This window comes from Panthera pardus, unplaced genomic scaffold (genome assembly GCF_024362965.1).
Source record: "Panthera pardus isolate Hobbes unplaced genomic scaffold, ASM2436296v1 HiC_scaffold_16, whole genome shotgun sequence".
Classification (NCBI taxonomy): Eukaryota; Metazoa; Chordata; class Mammalia; order Carnivora; family Felidae; genus Panthera; species Panthera pardus.
Window position 1 is genome coordinate 103,874,107 of NW_026526721.1, and position 26,333 is coordinate 103,900,439.

At 43.6% G+C, this 26,333-nt stretch overlaps 1 protein-coding gene and 1 long non-coding RNA gene across 25 annotated transcripts in view; one reads left to right on the plus strand and one right to left on the minus strand.

Moving 5' to 3' along the window:
- Nucleotides 1–2,337, minus strand: part of CUNH3orf80 (chromosome unknown C3orf80 homolog) — a 72,862-nt gene extending 70,525 nt beyond the window's left edge. For 9 of the 23 annotated variants that reach the window (XR_002077601.2, XR_002077602.2, XR_008422529.1 and 6 more), the window contains exons 1-2: nt 922–2,325; nt 426–529 (exon numbers count right to left, since the gene is read on the minus strand). Coding sequence is in view for 6 of the 23 variants with exons in the window: in XM_019440459.2 (XP_019296004.1) it covers nt 206–299; nt 426–529; nt 922–1,512 (789 nt within the window). In the remaining 17 variants the exon portion in view is untranslated. Of the gene's footprint in view, nt 1–188; nt 300–425; nt 530–727 lie in introns of those variants that run through there. The other 14 variants (XR_008422528.1, XR_008422530.1, XM_019440455.2 and 11 more) reach the window with 8 other exon arrangements.
- Nucleotides 215–26,333, plus strand: part of LOC109262067 (uncharacterized) — a 109,009-nt gene continuing 82,890 nt past the window's right edge. For both annotated transcript variants that reach the window (XR_002077615.1, XR_002077614.2), the window contains exons 1-2: nt 215–320; nt 6,851–6,921. This is a non-coding gene — a long non-coding RNA (uncharacterized LOC109262067). The remainder of the gene's footprint in view (nt 321–6,850; nt 6,922–26,333) is intronic.

Below are 26,333 nucleotides of genomic sequence, written 5' to 3' on the forward strand. Positions count from 1 at the left end.
AAAAGCCCAACTGTACCTTATTACAAATACGGTCTTCAATATACCTAAATGCTGTATCTTCAATAGGTACACCCCCTAACTGGATATCCTGGGTATTCCTCATCAAATTGTGAGCCATCAGCTGTGACTATACTTGGCCAGGAAGATAGCAAGTTTTTTTTGGTGGAGGGTGGGTGTTCTCCGTAAGGGAGGGATTCAATCATACCTAGGAGCTGATCTCCCCGACCGCGCGCAGCAGTCTCCAGTGGTGGCTCACCCCCACGGCTCCTAGCCCTTGGCTTATCTTCGGAGACCGTGACCTGTCTGGGCAAGAGGGAGAGGTATGGAACTGCGTCCCTTTTCCTTCATCCCTAAAGGTTGCTACCTTTCTCCCGACTCACGAAAGGGCTCACGTGTTCTCTTTGATTCGGAAAGCAGGCACTTACGAGTGAACACAGTCTGAGCAGAGGCTGAGGGTAGGGACGGCCTTCGAAGTTGCGCTCCTGGGTTGTCCGCTGCTGTGGCCCCCGCCGCGCGCGCCTAACGTTTCCTTGAACCGAATGAAACGTAGGGAAACTTAAGATCTCGAGGGGGGGGGGGGGTGGGAACGGGGGTGGGGGCGGGAAACGGGAGTGACTCCAGCCCAGTCGCCGAGCGACGGGCGATTCGGCCCGGGTACCAGGCGGGGTCTGAGGCAGTTGGCGGTGGCAGGTACCACCTCGGCCGTTGCGTCCCACCCGCAGCCCACCTAGCCCCGTTCTGTCCGCGCGGTCCTCGAGCGGCCGTAGACGCTCAGATGAGCGGGAAGCGGCCCTCCCCGCCGTCTGACTCCCCGGCGCCGCCGCCTCGTGGGCGGCCAAGCACCGACACGGGCAGCACGACCTCCCCGGGGCTGAGCTGCTGCAGCCGCATGGACTCCTCGTAGGTGGGCAGGTACTTGACCTCCTCGTAGCTGGGCAGCTGCAGGAAGACCGGCGAGACTACGCGAAGCTCGTGCTCGGAGGCGCAGGAGGGGGCCGAGCGCCCTCCGCCTCCCCGGCCCCCGCCTCCACTGTCCAGCAGTGAGTCCTGGGAGCCGGCAGCCGCCTCGTCGCGCATTAGCGCGGGCGAGTCGTCGTCGTCGTCGGGCGGCCCCGCGGCCCCCGGCGGCCCCGCGCCCCCCGGCGGCCCGGGCCGTGCTTGCCCGGGCCGCGCCTGACCGCGCGGGTACCTGCGTGGGCTGGGGCAAATGATGCGCTGCAGGAAGTAGCCGATGGCGAAGAGCACTAGCAGGATAAGCAGCCCCGAGAGCTTGCGGACGAACCAGCCCACGTTGTCGAGGAAGGCGTGCAGCGGCAGCTTGCAGCAGCGCACCGCTGTGGCGTTGGCCGCGTCGCAGCAGCGCTCCCGCTCGCCACACGCCAGGTCCGCGCAGCCCCCGCCGCCCCGCGAGGGCGCCACAAGCGCCAGCGTCAGCAGTAGCAGCAGCGGCAGCAGCGGCGGCGGTGCGGGCGCCACCGACAGGCCCTCGGCTGTGACCCCGGGCCCCCACATGGCCCGCGCAGACCGTTGCTAATGTCCCGGGCGGGGGTTGGGGGATCCGTCTGTCCGCGTGTCCGTCGGCCCCTCCCTGGGCGCTCCGCTGGGTCCAGCGCGCCGCCTCCCGCGCCTCGGCTACCTGCGGCCGGAGCAGTCCTCACTTGGCCACGCTTGGGCGGAAGGAGGAGCCCAAGGCGCGCAGAGGCTGCGGGAGGCGGCCTCTCCTCGCAGCCGGAGCGGCTTCCTGAGCTTCTGACCTTAACCGCGAGCGCCCAGCCTCCCGGGTAGAGCTCTGGGCGTTCGGAGCCGCCCAAGATGGCAGAGGCAGCCTGTGCGTGGCTGCCGTGGGCATCTTCGCCCTGGCCGTCCGCGCTTTTGCAAGCCCCCTTGTCACTCTCCGGGGCTGGAAGGGTTAACGCTCCGCGCTCAGCTCTGGAGCCCCCTGATCTTGATTAATTCAGCCGTCGCGCTCTTCCTTGCTAGTCGGGCGGGGGCTCTTGCTAGCGTAGGTGTCTCAGTTTTAAGTGATTGGATTTCCCCAGGAATGTTATTTAAATTGACTTGCGACTGGGATTCGCTTACCATCTTTCTTCTGATCTTTCTGATTAAAAATGGATGATGTCCATTAATGGCTAGCGCAGCCCCGAAGTCGTCCCAGAGCTTGGGGGCTGGGGACCGCCGGATGGTTCTGGGCAGATCCGTGGGACTGTGAAGCTGCACTCCACAAGACCTCCCGAACAGATAAAGAATTCCCGGGAGAGGCTTAGGTCAAGGCACCACAGAAGTATCCCCTGGGAGGCAGGGGAACCCTCTGCCAAGGTGACTCTAGTTGACCAAAGAGAGCATAGGGGGCACGTATTTCCCCAGCGGCTCATCCGATAAGTCCCCCACTGCACCCAAGACACAAAGCATGGATTTGGGTTTCGGTGTAGAAGGAGGCCTCTTCCCTAGCGTGAAACACATCTGTGAAATGTCAAAGGGGAGTTGTAAGTGGTTGGCACCGTTCCTGAGCATTGATCTGCGTATAAGGGTCTTTCTCAAGGTTATTCTTGTTTGCAAAGTTTGTCTTTAAAGGGCGTCTGTGCTCTCACTTAGCACAGGGGACGAAAGACCTGTCCTTGAAGTCACTACTCCCTGGGGATGACCCTTAGTGCACGGGAAGGAGGAGAGTTGCCGCGGTTCCTGACCAGTAAGCAACTTATCTGCTGGGTGGTGGCCTCAAGAAGCGTCTTAGAGTGACACCGTGGAGAAGCCAGGAACTTGTGCTTTTATTAAGGCAGATTGAAACAGTTATCTTTTTAGGATTAGAATTTATTCATTTCTTCACCCCTTACACACCAGGACCCCTATAGAAAAATCAAACAGGAAATTCCATAGTCAATGAGAGAAAAAAGTAAAAGCAAAGGAAAATGTAGAGACAAGCAGGATTCAGATGTAGGCCAGATAAAAGCAGGTTTTTCTCAGAGTAAGTCACACTGTATCTCCCCAATAGCCTTATGAACCAAGGTTAGGGGTCCTCGTTTGATTTAAACAGGCCATTTGCCCTGCCTAAATGAAAACATTTAAAATATTTCTGCTCCTGGGAACACCTTACTTTGCCTTATACTCTAAAACAATCCTTTTTGCTTCTGGAGAAGCTTGGAAATGCCACTGCCAAGTTTCATGTGAAACTTGGTTGAGCACAGGTCCTTCTTTCTAAGCTCTCCTAAAACCACATTTCTCTGTACCCTGGTCTATTTCTCTGTACTGAGTCATTAAAACTATTTGGTAAAGCTTGATTATCAAGGGGTTTCAAATCATAGTCAGATAAAGGAGTGGAAATGATTCATTTTTAAACAATGAAAATTGCATTATTCTTTTATTCACTCTTCCTCTTTTTTTGTTTTTGTTTTTTGCCAGATTTACATTGAACATTTTCTATATTCAAGGAACTCTGCTAGATGTTTGTTGTTATGGGGGAAAAAAAAAGGATTCCTCCACTGGCATCGAGTAAACCCAGGTCTACACTCCCATTTGCCATTAAATGGAGTGAAGGAGAGACTCCATAAAGGGCAACAAGTGGCAGTTTCCCCTTTGGTCATGACTTATTCTTACTTTCCCAGAGAAAAAACAAATTGACAATTTTAAAGTAAGTTCAAGAATGAAGGCAGTTCATAGTTTGAGATGGACTTTAGTTTCGAAATTGAAAAAAATGTAAAGACCTGTTTGGGTCTTTATTATCTGATCTTTTAGGATTTCTGTGAGTAGTAGTAGGAACAATGACAAAAATTAAGGGGGAGTGGCATGACTGGTGATACATAGGTGAAAATGCCTTACTTACTGTTATTTTGAAATTACTAAACTACAGCATTTGAATGGCTTAATTTCTGTCTGCCTTTAAGGAGTTAGAATTTGTTTGCATAATATTAGGACAGAGTAGAAGATCAACATAGATCTTGTATAAAATAAAACACTGGCACAGTTAATTGTATGAAAACAAAGAAAAGGATGAGGTCTGCAAAATGAGCATGAAATGGACTTTTACTTACTTTTTTTCTTTCCAAATTGATAGCCTCAAAATACCATCCATTAAAGACCCTCTACAGAAACTGGCGCCTCTGTATTTCTTCTCTGACCTCTCAGTCTCACTTGATTCATTTTTATTTGTAATGTAATTTATCGCGTACAACCTTTCCAAGGAACAAAAAGAAACACTATAGCTTTAAAAGCTCCAGAAGAGACATGATGTTTATTACTCAGCGTCCTTATTCTTTATATTTGTTTAACACACAAATGAGTGGGGGCAGACTTGGCTCACAGATAGTTATAAATTCCAGTTAGTGAGGAAGATAGCATATAGGTCTACGTCCCATAGAATACCTGAAAGATAAAGGAAGATCGTAATGTAAAAATTAAAAGGAAACCTAACTTTGTTGAAAATTGGCACCAAATTGGGTGTAAATAAGTGTGTGCAAGAGAAAAAAAACAGATGGAAGGGGGGTGGGAACTGACTTTTATCCAAAAAAAGACTGGTCTCGGAGTATAGCTTGATAGCAGTTAAGAACACTAACTTTTATCTTGCTGTAGTGCTTAAATAATATTGTTTGAAAATTTTATCCTCCTCATTTATTTACACTCATATGAATGAATGTCAAATTAGCGCTACTTTTCAACTTTTTAAAACAGAAGAAAGTAAACAGGATGCAACAAAACTGGCCGCTGTCCTACCTGCGCTTCTGGGAACTGTCCCGATAGCTTGAGAAAGATTGGGTGGCCTCATCATGTAACTTTTTGTTCTATCACGTGATACCTGGTCCAGAAGGGAGTTTCTCTCTGATGTTCACTGACAAGGAGATGTGCCTTCCAGCTTGGGAAGCAGTTGTTCTGCCCTTTTCACGTCCCTTCTTCAAAATGTCTAAACATGGGCAGTTGGGACCTTGGAAACCATCCAATCCATAAGAAATCTTTATTCAGAGCGTGCAACATATTTCCTTACTATTAACTTGTTATTAAAATTGATTTATTAACCTTCTCATTTTATGGTTTCCCTCCATTTGCAATATGTTCTCCCTGAGCAACAGTTAATTAAGGATTTTATTGTAATGCAGCATATATTTACATCAATGTGCTTATATAGAAATAATTTGTGATCTGAAATAATCTGCTTTGACGTTCTTTTCAGATCGTATTTCTTTGATTACTTATTTAATAAATATTTAATGAGGGCCCTCTCTGAGTTAGGAGATGCTGTATTCTGTTGTGGGGATTCTATAAAGTCAAACTCTTCCCTGTCCTCACAGAGCTTACTGGGGAGGGGAGAAAGAACAACAGACACTCATTAGTTAAGTTAATGAATCACTAATTCCAACAATGGTCAGTGATTATAAAGGAGTTTAGCTTGCTCACGTTTTTTACACTGGACACATGAACTGGAATGGGGGGTGGTGGAGGTGTCAGCAGGAGAGTCTTCCCTAAGAAATAGCTCCTTGAGGGGGTGCCTCAGTTGGTTAAGCATCCAACTCTTTTTTTTGAATGTTTTGTTTATTTTTTGTTTATTTTTTTTTTTAATTTTTTTTTTTCAACATTTTTTATTTATTTTTGGGACAGAGAGAGACAGAGCATGAACGGGGGAGGGGCAGAGAGAGAGGGAGACACAGAATCGGAAACAGGCTCCAGGCTCCGAGCCATCAGCCCAGAGCCCGACGCGGGGCTCGAACTCACGGACCGCGAGATCGTGACCTGGCTGAAGTCGGACGCTTAACCGACTGCGCCACCCAGGCGCCCCTGTTTTGTTTATTTTTGAGAGAGAGAGAGAAAGAGAGAGAGAGAGAGAGAGAGAGAGAGAGAGAGAGAGAGAGAGAGAGAGAGAAATGGAGTATGAGCAGAAGAGGGGCAGAGAGAGACACAGGCTCCAGGCTCTGAGCTGTCAGCATAGAGCCCGACATGGGGTGCAAACTCATGAACCAGGAGATCATGACCTGAGCCGAATCAGACACTTAACCAGCTGAGCCACCCAGGTGCCCCAAGCATCCGACTCTTGATTTCAGCTCAGGTCATGATCCACAGTTCGTGGGTTCAAGCCCCAGGTCTGGCTCTGCGCTGACAGTGCAGAGCCTGCTTGGGATTCTTTCTCTTCCTCTCTCTCTGCCCCTCCCCTGCTCTCTCTCTCTCTCAAGAATAAATCAATTAAAAAAAAATGGCTCTTTAAGAAAAGACAAGGTGAAGAGGAAAGGTGTGTTCCAGGCAGAGGAAACTGCATGATGACAAGTTCCCAAGGTGGGAAGACAATTCACCGTCATCTCATGCTTGGGGGCAAAACCTACATAATTTCTACCTCAACGTTGATATACTCACCTTGATTAGCTTGAAAGAGTCAAGCCGTCTCTTCCTGTTGTTCAATTTTTAAATCATATCTGGTTCTCTGCAGGGTCAGTAACAGGTTGTGTGATTATAGTTACTTCTGTAGTCCGAACAGTTTCTTCTTGCACCAGGAAAGTTCCAGCAATGTTTCCTATCCTCTCTACCTCCACACCCCTGACTTGGAATGAGGTTTGGATTTCCTTTCAACTCTATGAGTTGGCAGCTTGCTGACAAAAACGCTTCTTCAAGCCAAATGCTTGAAGCAGGAGAAAAGTCAAAGTGAGATGTTTGTATCTTTTGTTCAAATTAGATGCAAAAGGAAATAGAAATCTTTCTCCCAGGCTTGAAATTGGAAACAAAATGTTGAGTACTTTCAAGGCCTTATGAAGATACTAACATCTACATTTGTATTTGATCTTTCAGCTTTTCACAGCACTTCCGTGTGCATTGTTCTGTTTTCTCCTCACTACATTCCTGTGTGATGGGCTGAAGTTATTCTTATCCCCTTTTCCAGGTGAAGAGAGGTTAGAGCCAGAGCAAAGGGGTGGCTGCGCTGAAAGTGGAATCCAGGGCTCCTCGAAGAGGGTGAGTAAGCATCTTACTCCCTGACTTGGGCATGGCTCAGGGGCCTCTGTGGGCGAGGCACTTGTCATCTCTCTGACAATCCCTGCTGCAATGAGAGACCAGCCAATTTATAAGGAAAATGAGGGTTGAACTGGATTGTGTTCTAGACCGTGAATACAAGACTCTTCTGAGGAAATAATTTCTGTCACTTTTTTGGCCATTTTCAGTAACACATTAATAATGGTTTAGATAATATGACAGGCCAGCCATTTTTGTATGCATTTCTGTAAACAAAAAAGAAATTCCCCTCCTTCATTGTGTTCCATTCTCTATACATGAACTAAGCCGTCCAGTGCTCATCAATAATGCTAAGTTATATGCTTGAAAAAGTAAGGCTATACTGGGTTCTGAAACACAAAATGACTATACAATGTTATTTATGAGTGGTGTAGCCTTCTAAATTTAAATTTTGCTTTATAGCAATTTATCAATTTCTCATGGCAAGTTTTCTCTCTCTCTCTCTCTCTCTCTCTCTCTCTCTCTCTCTCTCTCTCTCTCCCTCTCTCTCTCTCTCTTTTGCTGGAGATATAAAAACTAAACCGCAAATATTATGAGATATATTTAGTGAAGCCAGAAGATCTGAAATTAGAATTCCAGTTATATCAGCTGAATGAATTCATTCTCACTCATTCTTTTTTTAAATGGTCAGATTGTTGAAGTTAGAATATATTTGTCAGTAGGTTGATGTACCAGTCAAATGCTCACATTGGCAGAAAAATCATATAGCATGAAATGAATAAGGTGAAATCTTTTTACACTCCATTATTTTAACTTGAAACTAGTAATATACCCTTTGCCTCCCGTTAATTATGAGGAAATATTGGTTGTTAATGCTTTCTTCTGAATATTCTCTGCACACCTGGATCGAGTGTGAAGTGCTTGTTCTTGCTCAGCACCTTGCCTGTGACTTTATAGCTACAGGGCAGCCGGACTAGTGTCTCTGCCTCTGAGCTAGCAATTAATCCCTGGACAGGGCTGTGGAACATGTACCCAGCATCCTGCTTCTAACGTTAAATGACACGGACAATGGTGTTCCAAGACACTTGCCTTTAAAGGCTGTCAATATAGACCAAACGTTCAAATTGTGAGTTAACAATTTCCATTGTAGATTTACCTGACTATGAATTTTAAAAGGGCCTTTTTCGGTATGATCTTAATCTTCCTTTTCATTTCTATTTTCCACCCCTTCCCTTCCTGCACTCTTTACTTCAATAAGTGACTGCCTGATTCGGCTCTCCAACTCCCTGCTTTAGAGATGTTGTCCCTTCCCTTTGGCTGTGCCCTCCACCAGGAATTTTCTTTTCCCATCTCTGCAGGTCAAAACCAAATCAGATGCAACTCCAATGTCACTTACCCTCCATAATTTATACTACTCATCCCCAAGTCCACCTTCCTTATTTAGAAGTTGTTTCTTTTTTCTAGGAATCCCCTTAACACCATCTCCCATTTGCGGCAATTCTCATTTTCTACCTCATGCTTCGGGAGGTTGTGTTCATATCTTAATCTTCAGGTTTCTAGAAATCAGTTCACAGTAGTAGGCGTTGTGTCTGTGCCTCTGTAGAACAGTGGTTTCCCATTTTTCTGTGTACTGGCACCCTTTTGACGACTTTGCAGGGCTCACCTGAAGGGTTCCCTTGCACCCACATTACCTCCCCACTCATGGCTGTGTTTTTGTTTGAATGCAACTCCTCCCGGTCTGCCTGTGTTCTATTCAAAATTCATGAGGCAAATTTCTCAAATGTTCCTGTAAGCAAGCCATCTTTCTATAGTCCTGATTTGCTGTTGGGTCACTCTTCTAACCTCCTGCAGGAAGGTTTATCCTGCTGCACACAAGTCACAGGACCCACTCTGTTCACCATTCCGTGGGATAGACACCACCATACAGGTGTGGGGCTCAGATAGGACAGCATGAATTGATTAGAGTTGGGAGCACATCCATGAAGAGCTTCCAGAACTCCAAAGGGCCATGGCCACACCATGCAGGAGACTGCCTTGGCAACTTGGACACAATAGATACTGAATGCATTTTTATGGAATTAATTTACCTAAGTTTATGAACCTGTTTATATTTTCAACATGTACCCCTCTCCTAAGAAACTATTCCCTGGTTTTTCTGAAGCTGTTATTTACTGGCCATTTGCCTCCTGAGGGGCCCATATGCTCCAGCTACTGGAAGACAGAATTTCACTTTTATACTGTTAACACCTGGGCCAGTCTTGGGCATTTTCGCTTTAGATCCATTTCTCACCCTTCACAGCTCTGTCCTGTATCATAGAAGGTCTGATCCCTAGAGGGTATCGGGATTCTGGCAGTGTTCAGCCAGTGGAAGATTGGAGAGGGGTAAAGGGAGAAGCTTGAGTGGGAGCTCTGGGGCTCTTTGATGGCTCCCTTCATGGCTCCCATGGGCAGGTTTGCTGTAGGTAATGCCAGCCCCCAGGCTCCTTCCTTCCCATTGTTGCTAATCTCTGGACTGCTTCACACTTTCCTGGGGGTTTCTTAGTTCTTTCTGTGTAACCAGTTTCTTGTATTTAATTTAATTCCTTCTGTTTTAAATACTCAGAATGATTTCTTTTTCTGGTTGGACCTTGACTCATACAGTGGCCTTGAACCATCTTCTACAGCTCTTGGGATGCAGTGATAACAAATGACATGATTCCTCTGATTCTATAGATTGAAGGGAGTAGTATTTCCCCCTCAGTTGCCTAAGACTAGTCCCATTTCTCCCACCCATCTACATGGAAAAGTTGGCCTCAGTTGCTAGTTGGCCTCAGTTGTCTACTGCTGCACAGTAGACAGTGTTAGTACTGCTCTGTGACCTTGAGCACTGAATCTCTGAGTGTGTATTTCCCCATCTATAGAATAAAGGATGTAATACCTACCTTATAGAGTGGTTATGAAGATTAAATGAATGGATATATATATAAAGTGCTTAGAATACTGCTTGGCACATAGTGAGGTCTATGTAAGTGTTAGCTATTTTTATTTAACCAAAAAGAGTGCATTATCTTTTCTTGCCTGTTAGTTTGATTTTGAAAATGGTGAAGTACAAAGCTAATTTGTCTTAGGGCTATCATGATTTTATTAGATTTGTAACTTGTCTTCCTGAATCAGCCAAAGACAAATGGAACCCATTAACTTTGTAGAATTTAATATTTGGCCCTGAGCTTTATCATTGGCAATGCTATAAGAATTAGCCACATAAATTTGTTACTGCATTTGGAAAATGGCTGGAGGCATTATGTCTCCAATGAAATTCTCCCTTTGAATGATTACTTTTAGAATTCAGCTCAAAAAAGCCTTGTTTTCCTTATAGACTGGACCTGTTAAAACTTTCTTCTTTTTCATCATGGTTAATTATGTAAATGGCCAAGAATCCCTTTTTGCTTTGGTTGCTGGGCAGCTCAGAACTAAATTTAAAGTTTAGTGACATTTGTGCTGGTCCCTCCTCTTTCCCCCCCCATATTTGTTTTTTCTTTATTATAGCCTTGATTTTCTAATTCAATTTATTTTTTGTTTTGAGTCTTATTCATATTTTGCCATTTATATTTATGTAATAAGTTACAACAAATCTTTCTGGAGTAAGTTGTGATGTAAATAAATAATGCCAAATTTTAGGGTCTTTAGAGTATGCTGCGAGCTTTTCAGTGTTACTCTGCATCACCAAGTTCCTTTAGGATGTAATCTCAGTGTAAATCTCTTGGGGCACCTGGGTGGCTCAGTTGTTTGAGCATCCGACTTTAGCTCAGGTCATGATCTCGAAGTCCCTGAGTTCAAGCCCCGTGTAGGCTCTGTGCTGATAGCTCAGAGCCTGGAGCCTGCTTTGGATTCTATGTCTCTCTCTCTCTCTACCCCTCCCCTGCTCGTGCTCTCTCTCTCTCTCTCTCTCTCTCTCTCTCAGTCTCTCAAAAATAAACAAACATTAAAATTTTTTTTAAAAAATAAAAAAAATTATACTCTTAGCTATAATATGTCTTGGGAAGTTCACGTGGTTGGTCACATGCCCCATACGTTTTTGTTTCAGAATCAATTATAATAGCCTTTACCAAAGTCTAACAGAGGATAAGTTCTATGTGATGTTATTGTTATTTGGAAAAATCATTTTGTGGTCAAATAAGTTTGGGAAATGTCCAGTTATAGAAAACTACATGAGCTTCACTACTGCAGGATTTTTCAGAACCTTTAATTTGTTAAGGTACATTGTGGTTCTATAAGAGGGAACAATAGAAGGTAGCATTTTCCTAACTTATGTGACTAAGGAACTCCCCCCACACTCCTTCACTGCCACCTTTTTTCTTAGCTGAAACTCCAGTTAATATTTTAAGAAGCTAGGTTTCTTCAGTATAGGCTAAATTCCCATGGACTGGGTTTGCCAGGGTAACAAAGCAAGTACCACTTTTTCAGTAAATCCACAAGAAAATCTGAAAGGGCTGTTCGCCACCAATTAAGAGCATTCTGAGAACCATGAACATTTTTATTTTTTAATTATTTTTTTAAAGTTTATTTATTTATTTTGAGAGAGAGAGAAAGAGTGCCAGTAGGGGAGGGGCAGAAGGAGAGCAAGAGAGAGAATCCCAAGCAGGCTCCACACTGTTAGCATGGAGCCCAACACGGGGCTCAAACCCACAAACCATGAGGTCGTGACCTGAGCCGAAGTCTGACACTTAACCAACTGAGCCACCCAGGCACCCCTAGAATTGTGAGTCTTGAAGATTTCTTAATTTTAAAAAGTTCATCTTGTTTTAATAATAAAATCAGATTATTCAGAAGTAAATACATATTTTTAGTACAGTCCTCACTGTTTTCATCTTCAAGTCTACTAGTCTGCACAGAAATATAAAATCAATGACTATGTCACTAATGTGACATTTAAATTGTTCAATATCATGAGGCCATGAATTAGTCGTAGACAGAGTCAGACTAAAAATGAGTCTAAGAATAGAGTTAGGGGGATCAAGCTGTGAATATAAGAATTTTTTAAATGACAGACTTGGGAAATAAAAGTAATTGCTTGTGAGCACTTTTCCATATATAAACCTCAAACAGAGGCACAATTTTATTAAGATTGACAAGGCTAATCTATAATTAAAGCAGTTTGGAAAGACATTTGCAGTGATTTACTTTTTCTTAAAGCTGAACAAAATGGATAGTGCTAAGTGGAACCGTCTAATAACACAACATTCTGGCTGCCGGTCTTTGTTTGGTTCCAGAGAACACTGGCTCCAGAATTCCAGACTTCTCTGTTTATGTGGACATTTATTCCCAGAGAGTCAATGTTCCTTTTCCCGCACAGTTTTCCTATCATAACCAGAATCCTAATAGCTAACACTTGTTTCATGCTTAACATTTATAAAATGCTTGCACAAATATCATCATGTTTGTTATAACAAGATGGATGAGGAAGTGTTAATAGGGACAGTTATGTGGGTGGTCAGGAGTTGAAGGTGTGGAGTCAGACAGACCTGGGTTTATCTGGCTCTACCATCAGTTCTACAGTCTTGGACAGGTCACCTAACTACCCAAAACCTCAGTTTCCTCCTCTATAAATGCAAGTAATAATAGTAAATAATAGTAATAATTTATAAGGTTATGTGAGGATTAAATGAGATAATTCAAAGTGCTTGATATATAATAAGTGCTCAATAAATAAATTATTTTAGAGGATGTAGAAGAAAATGAGATTCGAGAGTGGTTTGTTCAAGGTCACAGAAAAAAAGAAGAGCTAAGATTTGAACTCTGATCTTGTTATTTCCAGTAGGGCTTGGAGATCCCTGCCTGCCTGGTGAACTCCCACCTAAAAAGGCTGTAGCATGTAACCTACCACAGCATCAGTAGAGAGGGTGTGCCGGGTGGTCTAAAGTACAGAGCTTTAGAATTAGGCAAGTGTGAGTTCATATCCAAGTGGTGCCATTTATTAGCTCTGTGAAATTGGGATAATGGTACCTTTTCAGGATCATTGTGAGAATCCAGTGAGATGATGTACTTAAAGTTAACCGGTACATGATAGGCTCTCGGTAGATGTTGGTCATTGCTGAGAAGTGACGTGGAGTCAGGGAGTCTCTGTATCAATCTGGACTGAACAAGAATCACCCCACTTCTTGCCCAGTAGGGTAAAGACTTAGATTTGTATTTTAATCCTTCTACCCAGATATAAAGAAAGAGATAGAAAGGCTTTCTCATCCCCATTATTTTTTAACAACCTTGTTTATAAAATTTATCTGCATAATCCAAAATAAAATATTAAAGCTCCTTAATAGGCTCTTAAGAGTAACATTTTGGCAAGCTCTTCCGAGCATGTTTACTGCATCTTGGTTTGTAGTTACAGTAAGTCAATATATACTTCTAGATATAATTGGAAATTTACACTTAAATATTAGATGCTTAAAAGAACATCAGAGAATGGATATTCAGATAATACCCCACTGATGTTTGATATTAACTACTGTTGATTAGGAGTAATATAACCACTTAGGTGTAACAGAAATGAATTCTGTGAGCTTGGCGAGGAGGGCAAGGAGCAGCAGCAGAGGCAAGGGGGCGAGGGGGGCGGTCAGCTCTACCAAGGAGGAGAAATGTGAGCCGGAGCTGGAAGGAGGAGTCGGGACAGGAAAAGACACAATAATGCAAATGTGGACAACAGATCTTATAGTCCAAACAATGGAATAAATGCACGTGTAATGGATTGAATGTTTGTGTCACCTCAGAACTAATATTTTGAAATCCCAACCCCAAATGTGAAAATATTAGGAGATGAGACCTTTAAGAGGTGATTTGGTCATGAGGGTGAAGCCCTCATGAATGGAATTAGTGTTCTTATGAAAGGGTCCCCAGAGAGCTCCCTTGCTCCTTCTCTCATGTGAGTAAGAAATGAGAAGTTGGCAATCTGCCACCCCATAGAGGGTCCTCATCCTGACTGTGCTGGCACCCTGATCTTGGATTTCCCAGCCTCCAGAACTATGAGAAATAAATCTCTGTTGTTTATAAGCCAGTCTATGGTACTTTGTTATAATAGCCCAAACTGTCTAAGATAGCAAGGGCCTGAGAATACATACAAACTATAAAATTGAATAGGTCATTGAGTTCTCACTTGGTCTATGGAAATAACCGTATATCCCTGTCTCTTGCCTCCCCTCTCCACCCCCCACCCACCAGTATAAAAGTAGGGCATCCAAATTTTTTCGACGTTGTGGCAGATTGTATTTTCCAAAGATAACTGTACTGATGTGTGTGTGTGTGTGTGTGTGTGTGTGTGTGTGCGCGTGTGTGTGTATGTGTGTATTCCATCTCATGTGCTCTTGCAATGTGACATTAACATGCCTCCCTAAAGAGCTGGAGTTTATGGTTCCTTCCTTTGAACCAATAGGATATAGAGAAGTGACTCAGGATGACTTCCAAGGCTAGGTCATAAAAGGTAATACGGTCCTCTCTCTTGGGACACTTGCCCTTAGAACCATGTTGTGAGAAACTCAGGCCACATGGAGAGGCCTCATGTGGATTCTCCAGATGACAGCCCAAGCTAGGCCCCCAGCCAACAGCCAGCATCAACCACCAGACATGTGAATGAATGAATCTTCTGATGATTCCAGCTTCCTGCCTTTTAGTCTGCCAGGCGAGGCTGTGGACGCTGAGAAACAAAGCCAAGCCAGCCTTCTGTGCCCCATTTGAATTCCTGGAACTGATTTCTTATTGTTGTTCTAAGCCTGTAAGTTTTGGGGTGATTTACTACACAGCCATAGTAATCAGAGCAAATGTCTCTCCCCAGTTATTTCTGTGAATCCTTGGGGGCGTTTCAAATGTGTCTCATAAACAGTCTTCTCATGCTGTTCATCTTTGTTTCCATGCAATGGTTGCTGCTGACGAAGCCATGCAAGGTACAATGCCTCACTACTGTCACTATTGCAAGGACCCTGGTATGATTAGAGCCAGGTTAGCCTCATTTGGAAAACTTCCTGTGTAACTGGGGAATCTTGATAGTTGTTTGAAATAAGCTGAAAGACCATTACCTATGCCATGATTTAGTAGTTTAGGCATATGCATATAAGTGCTGTTCTGTGTCCTTTTAAATACATAATTGGCTGCTTGCTCAAGTGGGGTAGGAGGATTCAGTTGCAGTGGGAGGGTGAATCCATTCGAAGACAAACACTGCCCTTTTGGCTGGTGCCTATTCGGTGCTGGGATCTCAGCCTGCACGCTCCACAGTCCCATCAGTAGGGACCCTCCAGAGAAACTCTAGAGGGTGTGGTTTGGGAGAAAAGAGGAGCCAGAAGACCTGGTATGTGTTTTAGCAAGAAGAGCCGGGAGATCTACTACCATTTCTGTAGTATATTGGTTCAAAGGGGAAACACTTAGAATCTTGTTTGACTGCAAGTAATGGAAAACCTGAAGCAATGGTGGCTTAAATAAATACGTGTTTTCATTTTTTTCTCATGTAAAGGAAATCCAGAGGGAGGCAGCATGGAGCTGGTATGCGGTTCTGTGATGTCATTTTGTTGCCCTACGGTTATAATATATCACCTCCACCTCCAGATGTGATGACATCTGAGTTTCAGGCAGGAAGAAGAAAGAAGGACAAAATATTTTTAAAAAGACATACACAAATAAAGAAAAAAATTATATTCTAGCTATCTGCTATTGCTTTAAGGAGCTTTCCTAGAAGCTTTACCTAAACAATTGTGTTTACACCATATTAGCTAGGATGAGTTGTGTACCCAGCCCCTAGTGGCAAGGGATCTGGGATATGTAGTTTAGTAGTTGGGCACATTCTAAACCTAACTAAACCACAACTAGGGGTCTGGTGGTAAAAAAAAAAAAAAAAAAAAGGAGTGTCTAGGGGCACTTGTGTGGCTCAGTCAGTTAAGCATCTGACTTTGGCTCAGGTCATGATCTGGCAGTTCACCACTTTGAGCCCCATGTTGGGCTCTGTGCTGACAGCTCAGAGCCTGGAGCCTGCTTCAGATTCTGTGTCTCCTCCTCTCTCTGATCCTCCTCCCACCTTCTCTCTCTCTCAAAAATAAATAAATATTAAAAAAATTAAAGGGGCACCTGGGGGGCTCAGTCGGTTAAGCGTCCAACTCTTGGTTTCAGCTCAGGTCATGATCTCATGGTTTTGTGGGTTTGAGCCCCCCATCGGGGTTTGTGCTGGCAATGTAGAGCCTGCTTGGGATTCTCTGTCTCCTTCTCTCTCTACCCCTCCACACTCTCTCTGTCTTTCTCAAAATAAATAAACTTAAAAGAATAAAAAAAAAAATAGTGTCTCTCACAAGGAGTTTGGAGTTTCCCCACTGTGGCATATTCCTGGAAAGATTTTTGAGAAACTATATGCTATGCTAGAAAAAAACACTAGCTTTGGAGTCAGAAGGATTCAGGGCAGGCACTAATTTAAAAAATGCACATAAAGTGTCCAGTACAACACCTGGACATAGGACACTTGCAAAAGCAATAGTTCCTCTCTCTTCCTCACAAGGGCCTCCAAAGGATCTTAGCTAGGGCCTTCAGAGTCAGGAACAATTAGTCTCTGCCAAGTTCCTGGACTCTTTTGCACAAATAGGGAGTAAACCTCCTAATCATATTTTCAGCCAGAATGAGAGCCCCAGGGAATCTGAATTCTTCAGGGCCAGGAGAGACAAATAGAACTCACGCAGCAGGATTGCAGACCTCAGGGCACTGACCTCTCTGTAAGTCCTCTTCTAAAGACGTCCAGGACTGTGTAGGCATATTGGGGGTGCTTAATGAACAGTTCTGTGTTCAAAGAGGTGCTTAACTTAGATGGTTAGCCATAGGATGTGGACCGCATGGAAAACAGGGTAAGAGTTGTCAGTTGGTGGCAGGCTTAAAGGCTTTGAGGAGTTTCTTACTGTGACAGCGGAAGCCATTTACATCAAGACACAATGAGTTGGATGCTCACAAATAAAGAGGGAGAGAGAGAGTCAGAAACAAGAAGACCCCACAGATGCCATTTCCGCAGTCTAGACACCTGTGAAATAAGAGCTGTGGCTGTAGAATCATTTATGGCTAGGATAGACAGGCACTCCCAAAATCTTAGTGGATGATAGAAGTTTACTTGTAGCCATTAGAAAGTTCAAAACAGGTCCTGATTGGAGCAATTCTCCTTCAAGCAGTGCTTTGGGAAGCCAGGCTGCATTCATGTTAGGGTCCTTCACCAGCATTTTATCTGCTAAACTGTCTACAGCCACTGGAGAGGGACGAACAAGGAGGATCCTGTGTGGGTGGTGTTTGGGGGTCAGTCCCAGAAACGATGCACATTCCATTGACTTGGAATCAGTCACAAGACTACAACTTACTCCAGGAGAGGCTGGAAAGTATAATGCAGCTATGTACACTGGATTGACAGGGGGAAATGGAGTTAGTGAACAGCTAACCCGTGCCTGCCATGGAGATGATGAATAATGAAACCTTAAAGCCTGAGTGGATTTTTAAAGTCCCTTATCCCCCTTATCTTGAATTTTGTTCCATTGCAAATCAAGGCAACAAGCTTTACAGACACTATGCTAGACTTTGTGGGAGATCCAAAAAAGAAATCAATCTCCTTTGCCCTTGTCCTTCCCCCCGTCCTAAAGGAATGCAGGCTGTGTGTATGGCTTGGGAGAGGGAACAAGAGGAAGGGGCAGATGTGTGTATAATGGAGGGTGAGGCAGACAGACAGATGATTGCTTAGGGATAGGCATTTCAGAGGCATTTAATTCAAGCGTTAGTGGTATATGTAAGTGTGAAGATGGTACTGTAAAGCCAGTAGCAGTTGATAATTATTAGCTTTGGACAAGTGGTTCTTAAAGTGTGATCCCTGGATCAGCAGCATCAGGCTCATTTGGAAATGTGCTAGAACTGCAAATTCTCAGGCCCTATCCCAGATCTACTGAATGAGAAACTTCAGGGTAGGCTTTAGCAATCTGTGTTTTGTCAAAACCTCCAGGTGATTCTAACACATAAAGTTTGAGCAACGTTGCTTTCCAGTGTATCAGCTCTGTAGATTATTTGCTTGTTTGTTTGTTTGTTTGTTTTGATGTTCAGACCTGTAAGATATCCTAGACCATGGGGGCCCCTGGCCGACTCAGTCGGTGGGGCATGCGACTCTTGATCTCAGGGTTGTAAATTCAAGCCCAGTGTTGGGTGTGGAGATTAATTAAAAATAAAATCTTAAAAAAAAAAGATATTCTAGACAATGAAGGTTTCACCTATTCTTCCCATGTTTATTCCAATGTTGTAAGATTATTTCATAATCAAGTATCAATAACTTCTGAAACCCAAGGAAGTTATATAAAGTTATATGGATTGTACTTCCAACAGCTTCCAAACTGTTACTGGTTAATAGTATGGCAATCTTTGGCATCCCAAAAGCATTTAAATCTAAAGACTGGTGCTTAATTGCACGGCTGGTCCTTGATGGTGTTGTAGACCCACCATTTCATTTTGGAAGTGGAGTTTTTATAAACCATGGCTCATCAATTCCTGACTGCACTCAATATCAGTGGTACCAGGGAAACAAACAACCGTCCATCATCTTTGGTCACTGTTTGAGGTCGGAATGGCTCATTTGTCCAATGGATCTCACTGCACATCATACCGTCATCCAAATTTATTGTCAGAGGAGAAGTCAGAGGGCAGTGTCATGAGGGGTGCTGAACCTCCAGGAAGAGGTGCTAACAGTGATGCCAGATGAGAGAAAGTGGTGGCTTCTCTGAGACACAGGAAGTCCTGAGAACCTTGCTTCTCAATCCTGCCTCTGCCACCACTGACTCTGAGGCCCTCTTAGTTTCTAGTTTTGTAAAACAAAAGAGGTGGATTCGTTCTATGGGTCTTAACTTCTTTGGAGCCATGGTCTCCTTGGGAATTTCTGGAAGCCCTCTGGGGTACATCTACTCCACAATCAAGCCCTAGATTAGATGGTCTCTCTGAGGCATTCCAGCCCCAGTCTTGTGCAAAGTTCTGATCCTTCTATGAAATATTTAGAAAGGAAAAGTCCATTATTTAAATTCTGGAGAAGGAATTAAGAAATGTTGCCATCCTTCACAACTCTGTGGCTGTTTAAGTCACATGCTGTAAAGATCACCTTTAATCTAGTTTAATTAATCTAGTTCATGAAATAACTGTCATCTGGTAAAAATGTTTGGTCTCAGGATAGAGAAATGAGAAACTCATTGTCAGCCTCCAGATGGGAAAAAAAGTCAAGAGTTCATACTTTATTTATGAAGTAAAAATAAAAGCCTTATGTGTTCTTTAAGTTTGTTTTCATTTTTTATTTTCAATAACACTAGACAGGAGGCAGCCAATCAGAACTGGAGAGCTCTTTGGTAGTAATTATGCTTCATCTGCTAATTTCTAAGCAGGAAAAATATGATTAAAATGAGTTTCCACACAGCTGTTGATTAGGCATAATGGCAAAGTAATCATCATAAAGCTAATAATCAGAGTGGAGCTAACATTTGGAAAGTTATTGTTGAGTAACCAGAAGGCTCTAAAAGCCAAAAACAATATCCAGCTAACTATAAAAGGATACCCCCCCCTCCACACACACTTTTTTTGTCTGCAATACAACATCAATTAAACAGAGCAAACGAAAACCAGTTAATTACATCAATTTTGAGGTCAACTTTCAACAGCTCAAACCCCCATGATAAACAAACCACAATATTGAAAGCTCTTTTGAAAAATCAATAAACAAATGGCCATCATACTAGGAAAAACTGCAACACATTTAACAACACGTCAATAAATTCTAAACAAGCGTTGCACTTTGATTAGCTCAAACCCCCTGTTGCCTGCCCTGCCTGCCCCTGATATGCATTCCCGGTCCACTCAGGAAAGTGTGCCTGTGGCCTGGTGGTACTACAGTCAGACAGCTGTTACAGACCTCCACTGAGTCATTCTTTGTAATTGTACAGCTCCCCCTGGAAAGCAGAGATTAATGAGCTCACAAGGGGGACAACACATCACTTAAGATCTTGGTGATGATAACAAGGAGCTATTCAGGATGCTTGACAACAGAACCAATTTCTTATATTTGTTATCCAGAATTCCAAAGTCAGTGGCATTAATAGAAAGTTGAGCGAATGTGGAGGTATTCCAAATAGAGTAGGAGCAAATGGGGTTCTTGGCTTGTCTTTCATTGGGATCCTGATTGAAGACCATTGGACAAGATCTGTTAGGATTCTAACCACAATCCATTGGAAATCACTGGAGAGTCAAAGGTGAATGAAGATGAATATATATGGGAGAGGGGTGGTTAGATGCCCAGTGGCAGAGAAAATTGTGATCCAAGGGCAGATATATATTTGGTGTCTCAACATCCTTTGTTGTTTTCTCTCTACTTTTGCTCTCTTACTTTTTTTCTTTTAATACATTAAATTCCTTAGAATTATCTCCTACCACCCTTGGTGGAAGAACTGGATTTCCTCTGCCAAATGATCTAGGATATTTCCCATGATGTCAGATTACTCTAGGCAAATTTTCTCGGCATAACTACCGCTACCTACGCTCCAACATTCTTCTTTTTATTTTTTGTTTAAAAGTAAATGTGCACTTTCAGGGGCACCTGGGTGGCTCAGTCGGTTAAGCGTCCGACTTCAGCTCGGGTCATGATCTCGCGGTTTGTGGGTTAGAGTCCCACGTTGTGCTCTGTGCTGACAGCTCAGAGTCTGGAGCCTGCTTTGGATTCTGTGTTTCCCTCTCTCTGTCTGCTCCTCCCCCGCTCGCACCCTCTGTCTCTGTCTCTCTCTCGCTCGCTCTCAAAAATAAACATTAAAAAAATTTTTTTTTAAATACATAAATGTGCACTTTCAAAAGCCACTGAGTCCCATACTCTGGCCAACCGCTGCTTTGAGACCATCCAGATGCTCTGCCATGTGATTTTATATTTCAATCGAAGAAGGCTGAATATAGATTTCAAAATTATCTCTTTTCCCATCATAAAAGCATGTCAACTCATTAATCTTAATTCCTTAACAAATAGCAGTCTTTTCAAGTGGATAAAATTCCACAATGTTAAAGCTAGTGCTTTACAAAGGCACCCACCACAAGACTCTACTTCCACAGAAACTCCACAAATTTCTGATGTTACAAGTGTCAGTCACTTTGACAGGAGAAGAGGCATGGTCAAATATTTGAAACTTATGTTGAGATTATGGAGTTATCTAGATTTTTCCCTCCCTGGGATCACTTTGAGAAGAGGGAAGAAGATGTAGAAGTTCTGACTGGGAGAAGTATAGACAAAGGAGAAAGAAGATGGGAATTAACCACAGCGGCCGCTGAATTAGCAGGGGATAGGCATGGGCTTTCTTGAATAATGTAAGTCAGTATTGTTCTTCAGTTCTGCACACAAGTTGTGGGCCTCATAGCCTTCTCTCTGTGTACAAGTGAACCCAAGAATCATGGTTCCTCGGGACTAGATCTAAGTTCAGGCCCCTCCTCATTCTTGGTTCTGGGCCAGAATGCAATTCCTACCTACCCTCTTTTTGGAGATGACTCTTCTTCCCTTCCCTTCCCTTCTTTCCCTTCCCTGCAGTGTGCTAGGAGGTATTCCTAGAGAATTTTGTGGGGTCTAAACAGGGAAAACTACCCCATAGTTTTTTTTCTCTACCTCCTACACTCCTACCCCTGTATTTTAGAATATCTCTATTAATGTCACCATGTAGAATGGATTGGGGTTGACTAAGGTAAAATTACTATAATCTTGGGATGTTAAGATTACTGTTTCTACTATAAGTCTTATAGAAGCATTGGAAGCTTTGCCAAAGGATGCCCAGAGACCTCAAAACTACTTATTAAATCTTTGCTTCTCTCAATCGCCATATTTTAGGTTCTAGGTGGCTTCATTTTGACTTCTCTGAATTTCCCAAATTTCACTTGCTGTAGCCCAAATTAGACTCTCTGCCTCTTCTTCCCTTACCATCACAAGGACAAAGGTAGGAATTGATGATGCTGAAATGTAGGGGGAGACTGCAGAAACTTACTTTGATTTCGTGCAAGAAAATAACTCCATGCCCATTTTCTGTGTAAGTTGGTATTAGACAGTTAAGACAGTTTGATGGGTTGATTGGATCTCAGAAACTAGCTCCTCTTTCTCAATTTTCCGTACCTTTACTGCTTCTGGTATTCTCAGCTGAGGATCTCATTTTCTATTTTATTAGGAAAATAGAAGCCAAACTTACGAGTCTACTGACATAGGCCTGCCTTCTCTCCTGTTTCAGTAGAGGAAGTACTCTTCCTTCTTTCAATGGTCAGCCCCCACTTGGGCCCTGACTCAAGTCCCCTTTCACCTTCTCAAGGACCTTTTCCTTTTGTTTCTCCTCTCCCTCCTCTGAATCTTCAACCTGTCCTGCTCTACTAGATTACTACCATCCACAGATGCACATGTCCTTAAAAACAAAAAATCACTTCCCTCAATCTATAAATCTCTCCCATTGTTTTCCCATTTCTCTTTCTTAACACCAGCATTGAAGGTAGGAATGGCAGTAGGGTCACCTGGAGAAGGTAGTAAGAGAAGAAAACAATTTAGTAAGTGGAAGAAATTAGATTTCTCACTGCACAGATGGTGGGTCCATGTAGATGAGTGTCAGCCAAGTGGGAGGACAAGTGTGTGTTCATTCATTTAACGAATATTTAGTGAGCACCTACTTTCTGCCAGATTCTCTGCTAGGTGCAGGGGACATATGGATGGCTAACACTTAGTCTCTTCCCTGTAAGTGTAGGAGTATGGATGTAGAAAGGAGACTTAGAGGGCAAGTGAGGAAGTGAAGGCTGCAAGAGAAGTAACTGCCCCTACCCCCACCCTGGCAGCATAGATTCTGGGGCTAGTTATTGAGAGAGATCATATCTTTTAAGAAAGCTGCTGAGGTTTATTGAGCCTCTGTTCCATACAACTGTACTCTCAGCTCCCCACCCTTACATGCTTGAGCACACTAGGCCTTTCACCTAGCCAGCTTTGGGGAGGCAGTTTGGGATCTCATTGGTAGTTAAATATTAGCACAGTTTTTCAAGATCCATAACCTTAAGCAAGTAGCTAGGCTCCAGGCGATTCTGTCAAAGTATAAGCCCTGTGGGGAACCCTTCCACAGCAAGTAACATGACTTTTTGCTTAAGAGTAAAAGTAGTTTAGGTGTAATGGCCATTTTTAAACTAAGCAAATCGTCTCTCACTCTGTGTCTGTGCTATAGAATTGAGACCTTGAGAAGGTGGACACTCTTTAAGACCTTTCGTGTTCTGTATCATTTAAGGGTGGCGTTGGGCTGTATGCAAGAGGAGATGTGACTGATGGTGGCTGAAATAAGTAAAGGGATTAATTTATTTCATGCATCAAGGAATTCTGGGGTAGACAGTAGGACAGATACCACAGGTCATGAAGACCCCAAGGATCCAGGCCCCTTCTCTTTTCCTGCTCTGCCATCTTTACATTAGCATTTGGCTCTTATCTATTTGCTGATAATATTGCTGCTGCAGGTCCAGACATGGCGTCTGCATTACAGGAAGGAATAGAAGAAGAAAGCAATGGGCAGATGCCAAAGGGTATCCCCGCCTTTAAAAAACTTTCCTGGGATCTCCACCCAGGGAATTCCACTTCTATTTCATTGGTCACAAGTTGTCACATGGGCCTCTTAGCTGCAAGGGAGTCTAAGGAGGAAATTATTTTAGTTTTCTAGCCTTTTTATAAGATGAAGAGAAGGGAAAATTGATCTATGAATGACAGAGTAACCAACAGTGTCAGGCACACACCCCATGTAGTTTTCTCCCTGAAGCAGGGGTTCTTAGCCTAGACATGCATTAGTATCTCCGGGGAGCTTTTAAGGGGCGCCTGGGTGGCTCAGTCAGTTAAGCGGCCGACTTCGGCTCAGGTCATGATCTCGCGGTCCGTGAGTTCGAGCCCCGCATTGGGCTCTGTGCTGACAGCTCAGAGCCTGGAGCCTGTTTCAGTTTCTGTGTCTCCCTCTCTCTGACCCTCCCCTGTTCATGCTCTGTCTCTCCCTGTCTCAAAAAGAAATAAAACGTTAAAAAAAAAGTTTAAAATTAAAGGCCAGGCTACCCCCCAGACCAGCTAAATTAGAATCTCTGGGTGGGACCCTACATCAATCATTGTTAAAGCTCGTCGGGTGACTTCAATGTGCAGCCAATGTCTGGAATCATGGCTACATTTTTGCCTTGACTACTTGAGAAAGAATGTCCAAAGCATCAATTTTGGCCTGATTCTCCTTAGGAAGAAGTGATGGATTGTAAAATGTCAGAGGTGGGCAAGACCTTAGTGATCATAGAACAAAATGAATTTTCTCAAGGTCAAATATATAGTCAGTGAACAGTCTGGGGTGGGATCACCCCCATCCCCCACCCCTGCAACTAGCAGTTAGTGCCTCCACCCCCTAAGGGTCCCATTACATCCAAACAGATGCAGTGTGAACTATGTGGCAGTTTGGGAGAATTTAACCTTGATCCAATCAGCACTGAAGGTTGAGAACAGGTGACCTTGGGCTGCAGCTGTATTTTCTCCGCTTCAGTAATGACACTCAGCCTGAAATCTAATTTGGATGAGTGTGTAATTTCGATGTGTATTTAATCCACAGCCACTTCTCAGTAAAGAGGATGCTTAGGGGCTTGAATTATTAAGGCTTTCTCTATGCAGGCCGCCCTTACTAATCTGCTGTCAGCACTGTTCCCTGGGTGTGCAACTGCCAAAATGCCCCCGAGTAAATGCCCCTCATTCATCTGGAGTTTTGTCTTCCAAAGCCATGCAGCTGATCTGTTTGAACCTCTGGTGATGTTGATTAAATACAGCGTTTTCTAGTCTATTGGCATTGGAGACATCCATCCGTGCTGAAGCTTAGGGAGGTGGAGTGACTGGCCCAAAGTCACCTAACCTATTAGTTGCAGCATTGGGATAATAGCATCAGCCTTTAGGAAAACATCAGTTGGATGTTTTCATACAGCAGAAACCTAACAAATGTGACCAAAGTTACATTAACATCTAATTATTGCTCTCCAACTTTTCAGCGTAAATCTTTAAATAATTCACGACCCCAAACACACCCATCTTTCTGGATAACTCAGCTAGTGGAGGGAAAAGCAAATACATATTTCTATACGCATTTCCTGAATTGGTCACTGGTACTGCTCAGTGACACTGGAAGCCCTTGCCAGCACCTAGTACATGCCTGACCCATGTAGATTTGCTCTAGCTATTTGTTGGTTTGAATTGATCCCGGCAAGCCCTGTGCTTTGCTACTCATTGTTTAGAATGCCTCTGCAGAACTACGTTATTACCAGCCATTACACTGAGAGCAAAGCGATGAGAAATCAACTATCTTTGGGATTTATGTGAAAAAGACTTGTAGTAGCTGGAAGTCATACATAGACTGACGAGTGTTTTACGGTAATGTGCTCTCAGGTTCAATTTCTTAAGTTCTCTAGGTGACGCAAAATGATTGATTCTGAAAATGAACACTGAAGAAATAAATTGATTCCTTTCAAGTAAGCGGACCATTAATTCTTGACCTTAAAATCTCTAAAATGTTTTAAAAGGAGTTGACTTAGCAGTTACTGCATTTTATGAAATTAACTCTTTTTTCTTCTTTTGTTAATATATTATCTTAGCAGGGCTTATCCACAAGCCCCATAGTTTCTAGAAAAATAGGATGGAGCTATATGCCACATGTGCAACACTGGTTGAAGGAAGGCCTAGTAGGAGGAATAAAATCCATGGAAAAACTCAAAGCTGCCTTCTAGGCCACCTTCGAAATTGGAGGGTTATTTTGGCTACAGTTCTAAGTGAGGCTGACTCTTCTTCAGCAATCCCCAAGGAAGTTTGATTTGACCCACCATGGCATAAGCTCGTTGCTTGGGTTGTACATATCCAGACTGAGAGGGTTGGTTGGCTTTACTCTTTGTGGAAACTTCCCCCAGTGGCCACTGCAGAAGCTTTGGTGTAGGGGCTTAAACGTTATTCATTCATTTATACATTTATTTGGCTAATGTTTAATGGTTGTCTGCTGTATGTTAGTGGGCCTGCTCCTAACATTTGTCAGTCTCTGGATGAGAGAATAATTGGAGGCCCACATGCCATATGTCTAAATTTTAAGTTACAAATCAAAATAACACATTGTTCGGGGCGCGTGGGTGGCGCAGTCGGTTAAGCGTCCGACTTCAGCCAGGTCACGATCTCCCGGTCTGTGAGTTCGAGCTCCGCGTCAGGCTCTGGGCTGATGGCTCGGAGCCTGGAGCCTGTTTCCGATTCTGTGTCTCCCTCTCTCTCTGCCCCTCCCCCGTTCATGCTCTGTCTCTCTCTGTCCCAAAAATAAAAAAAAAAAAAACAAAAAAACCACATTGTTCAATAATATACTCTTATAATGACCGGGAAGACCAGGTTCAAATGTACCATT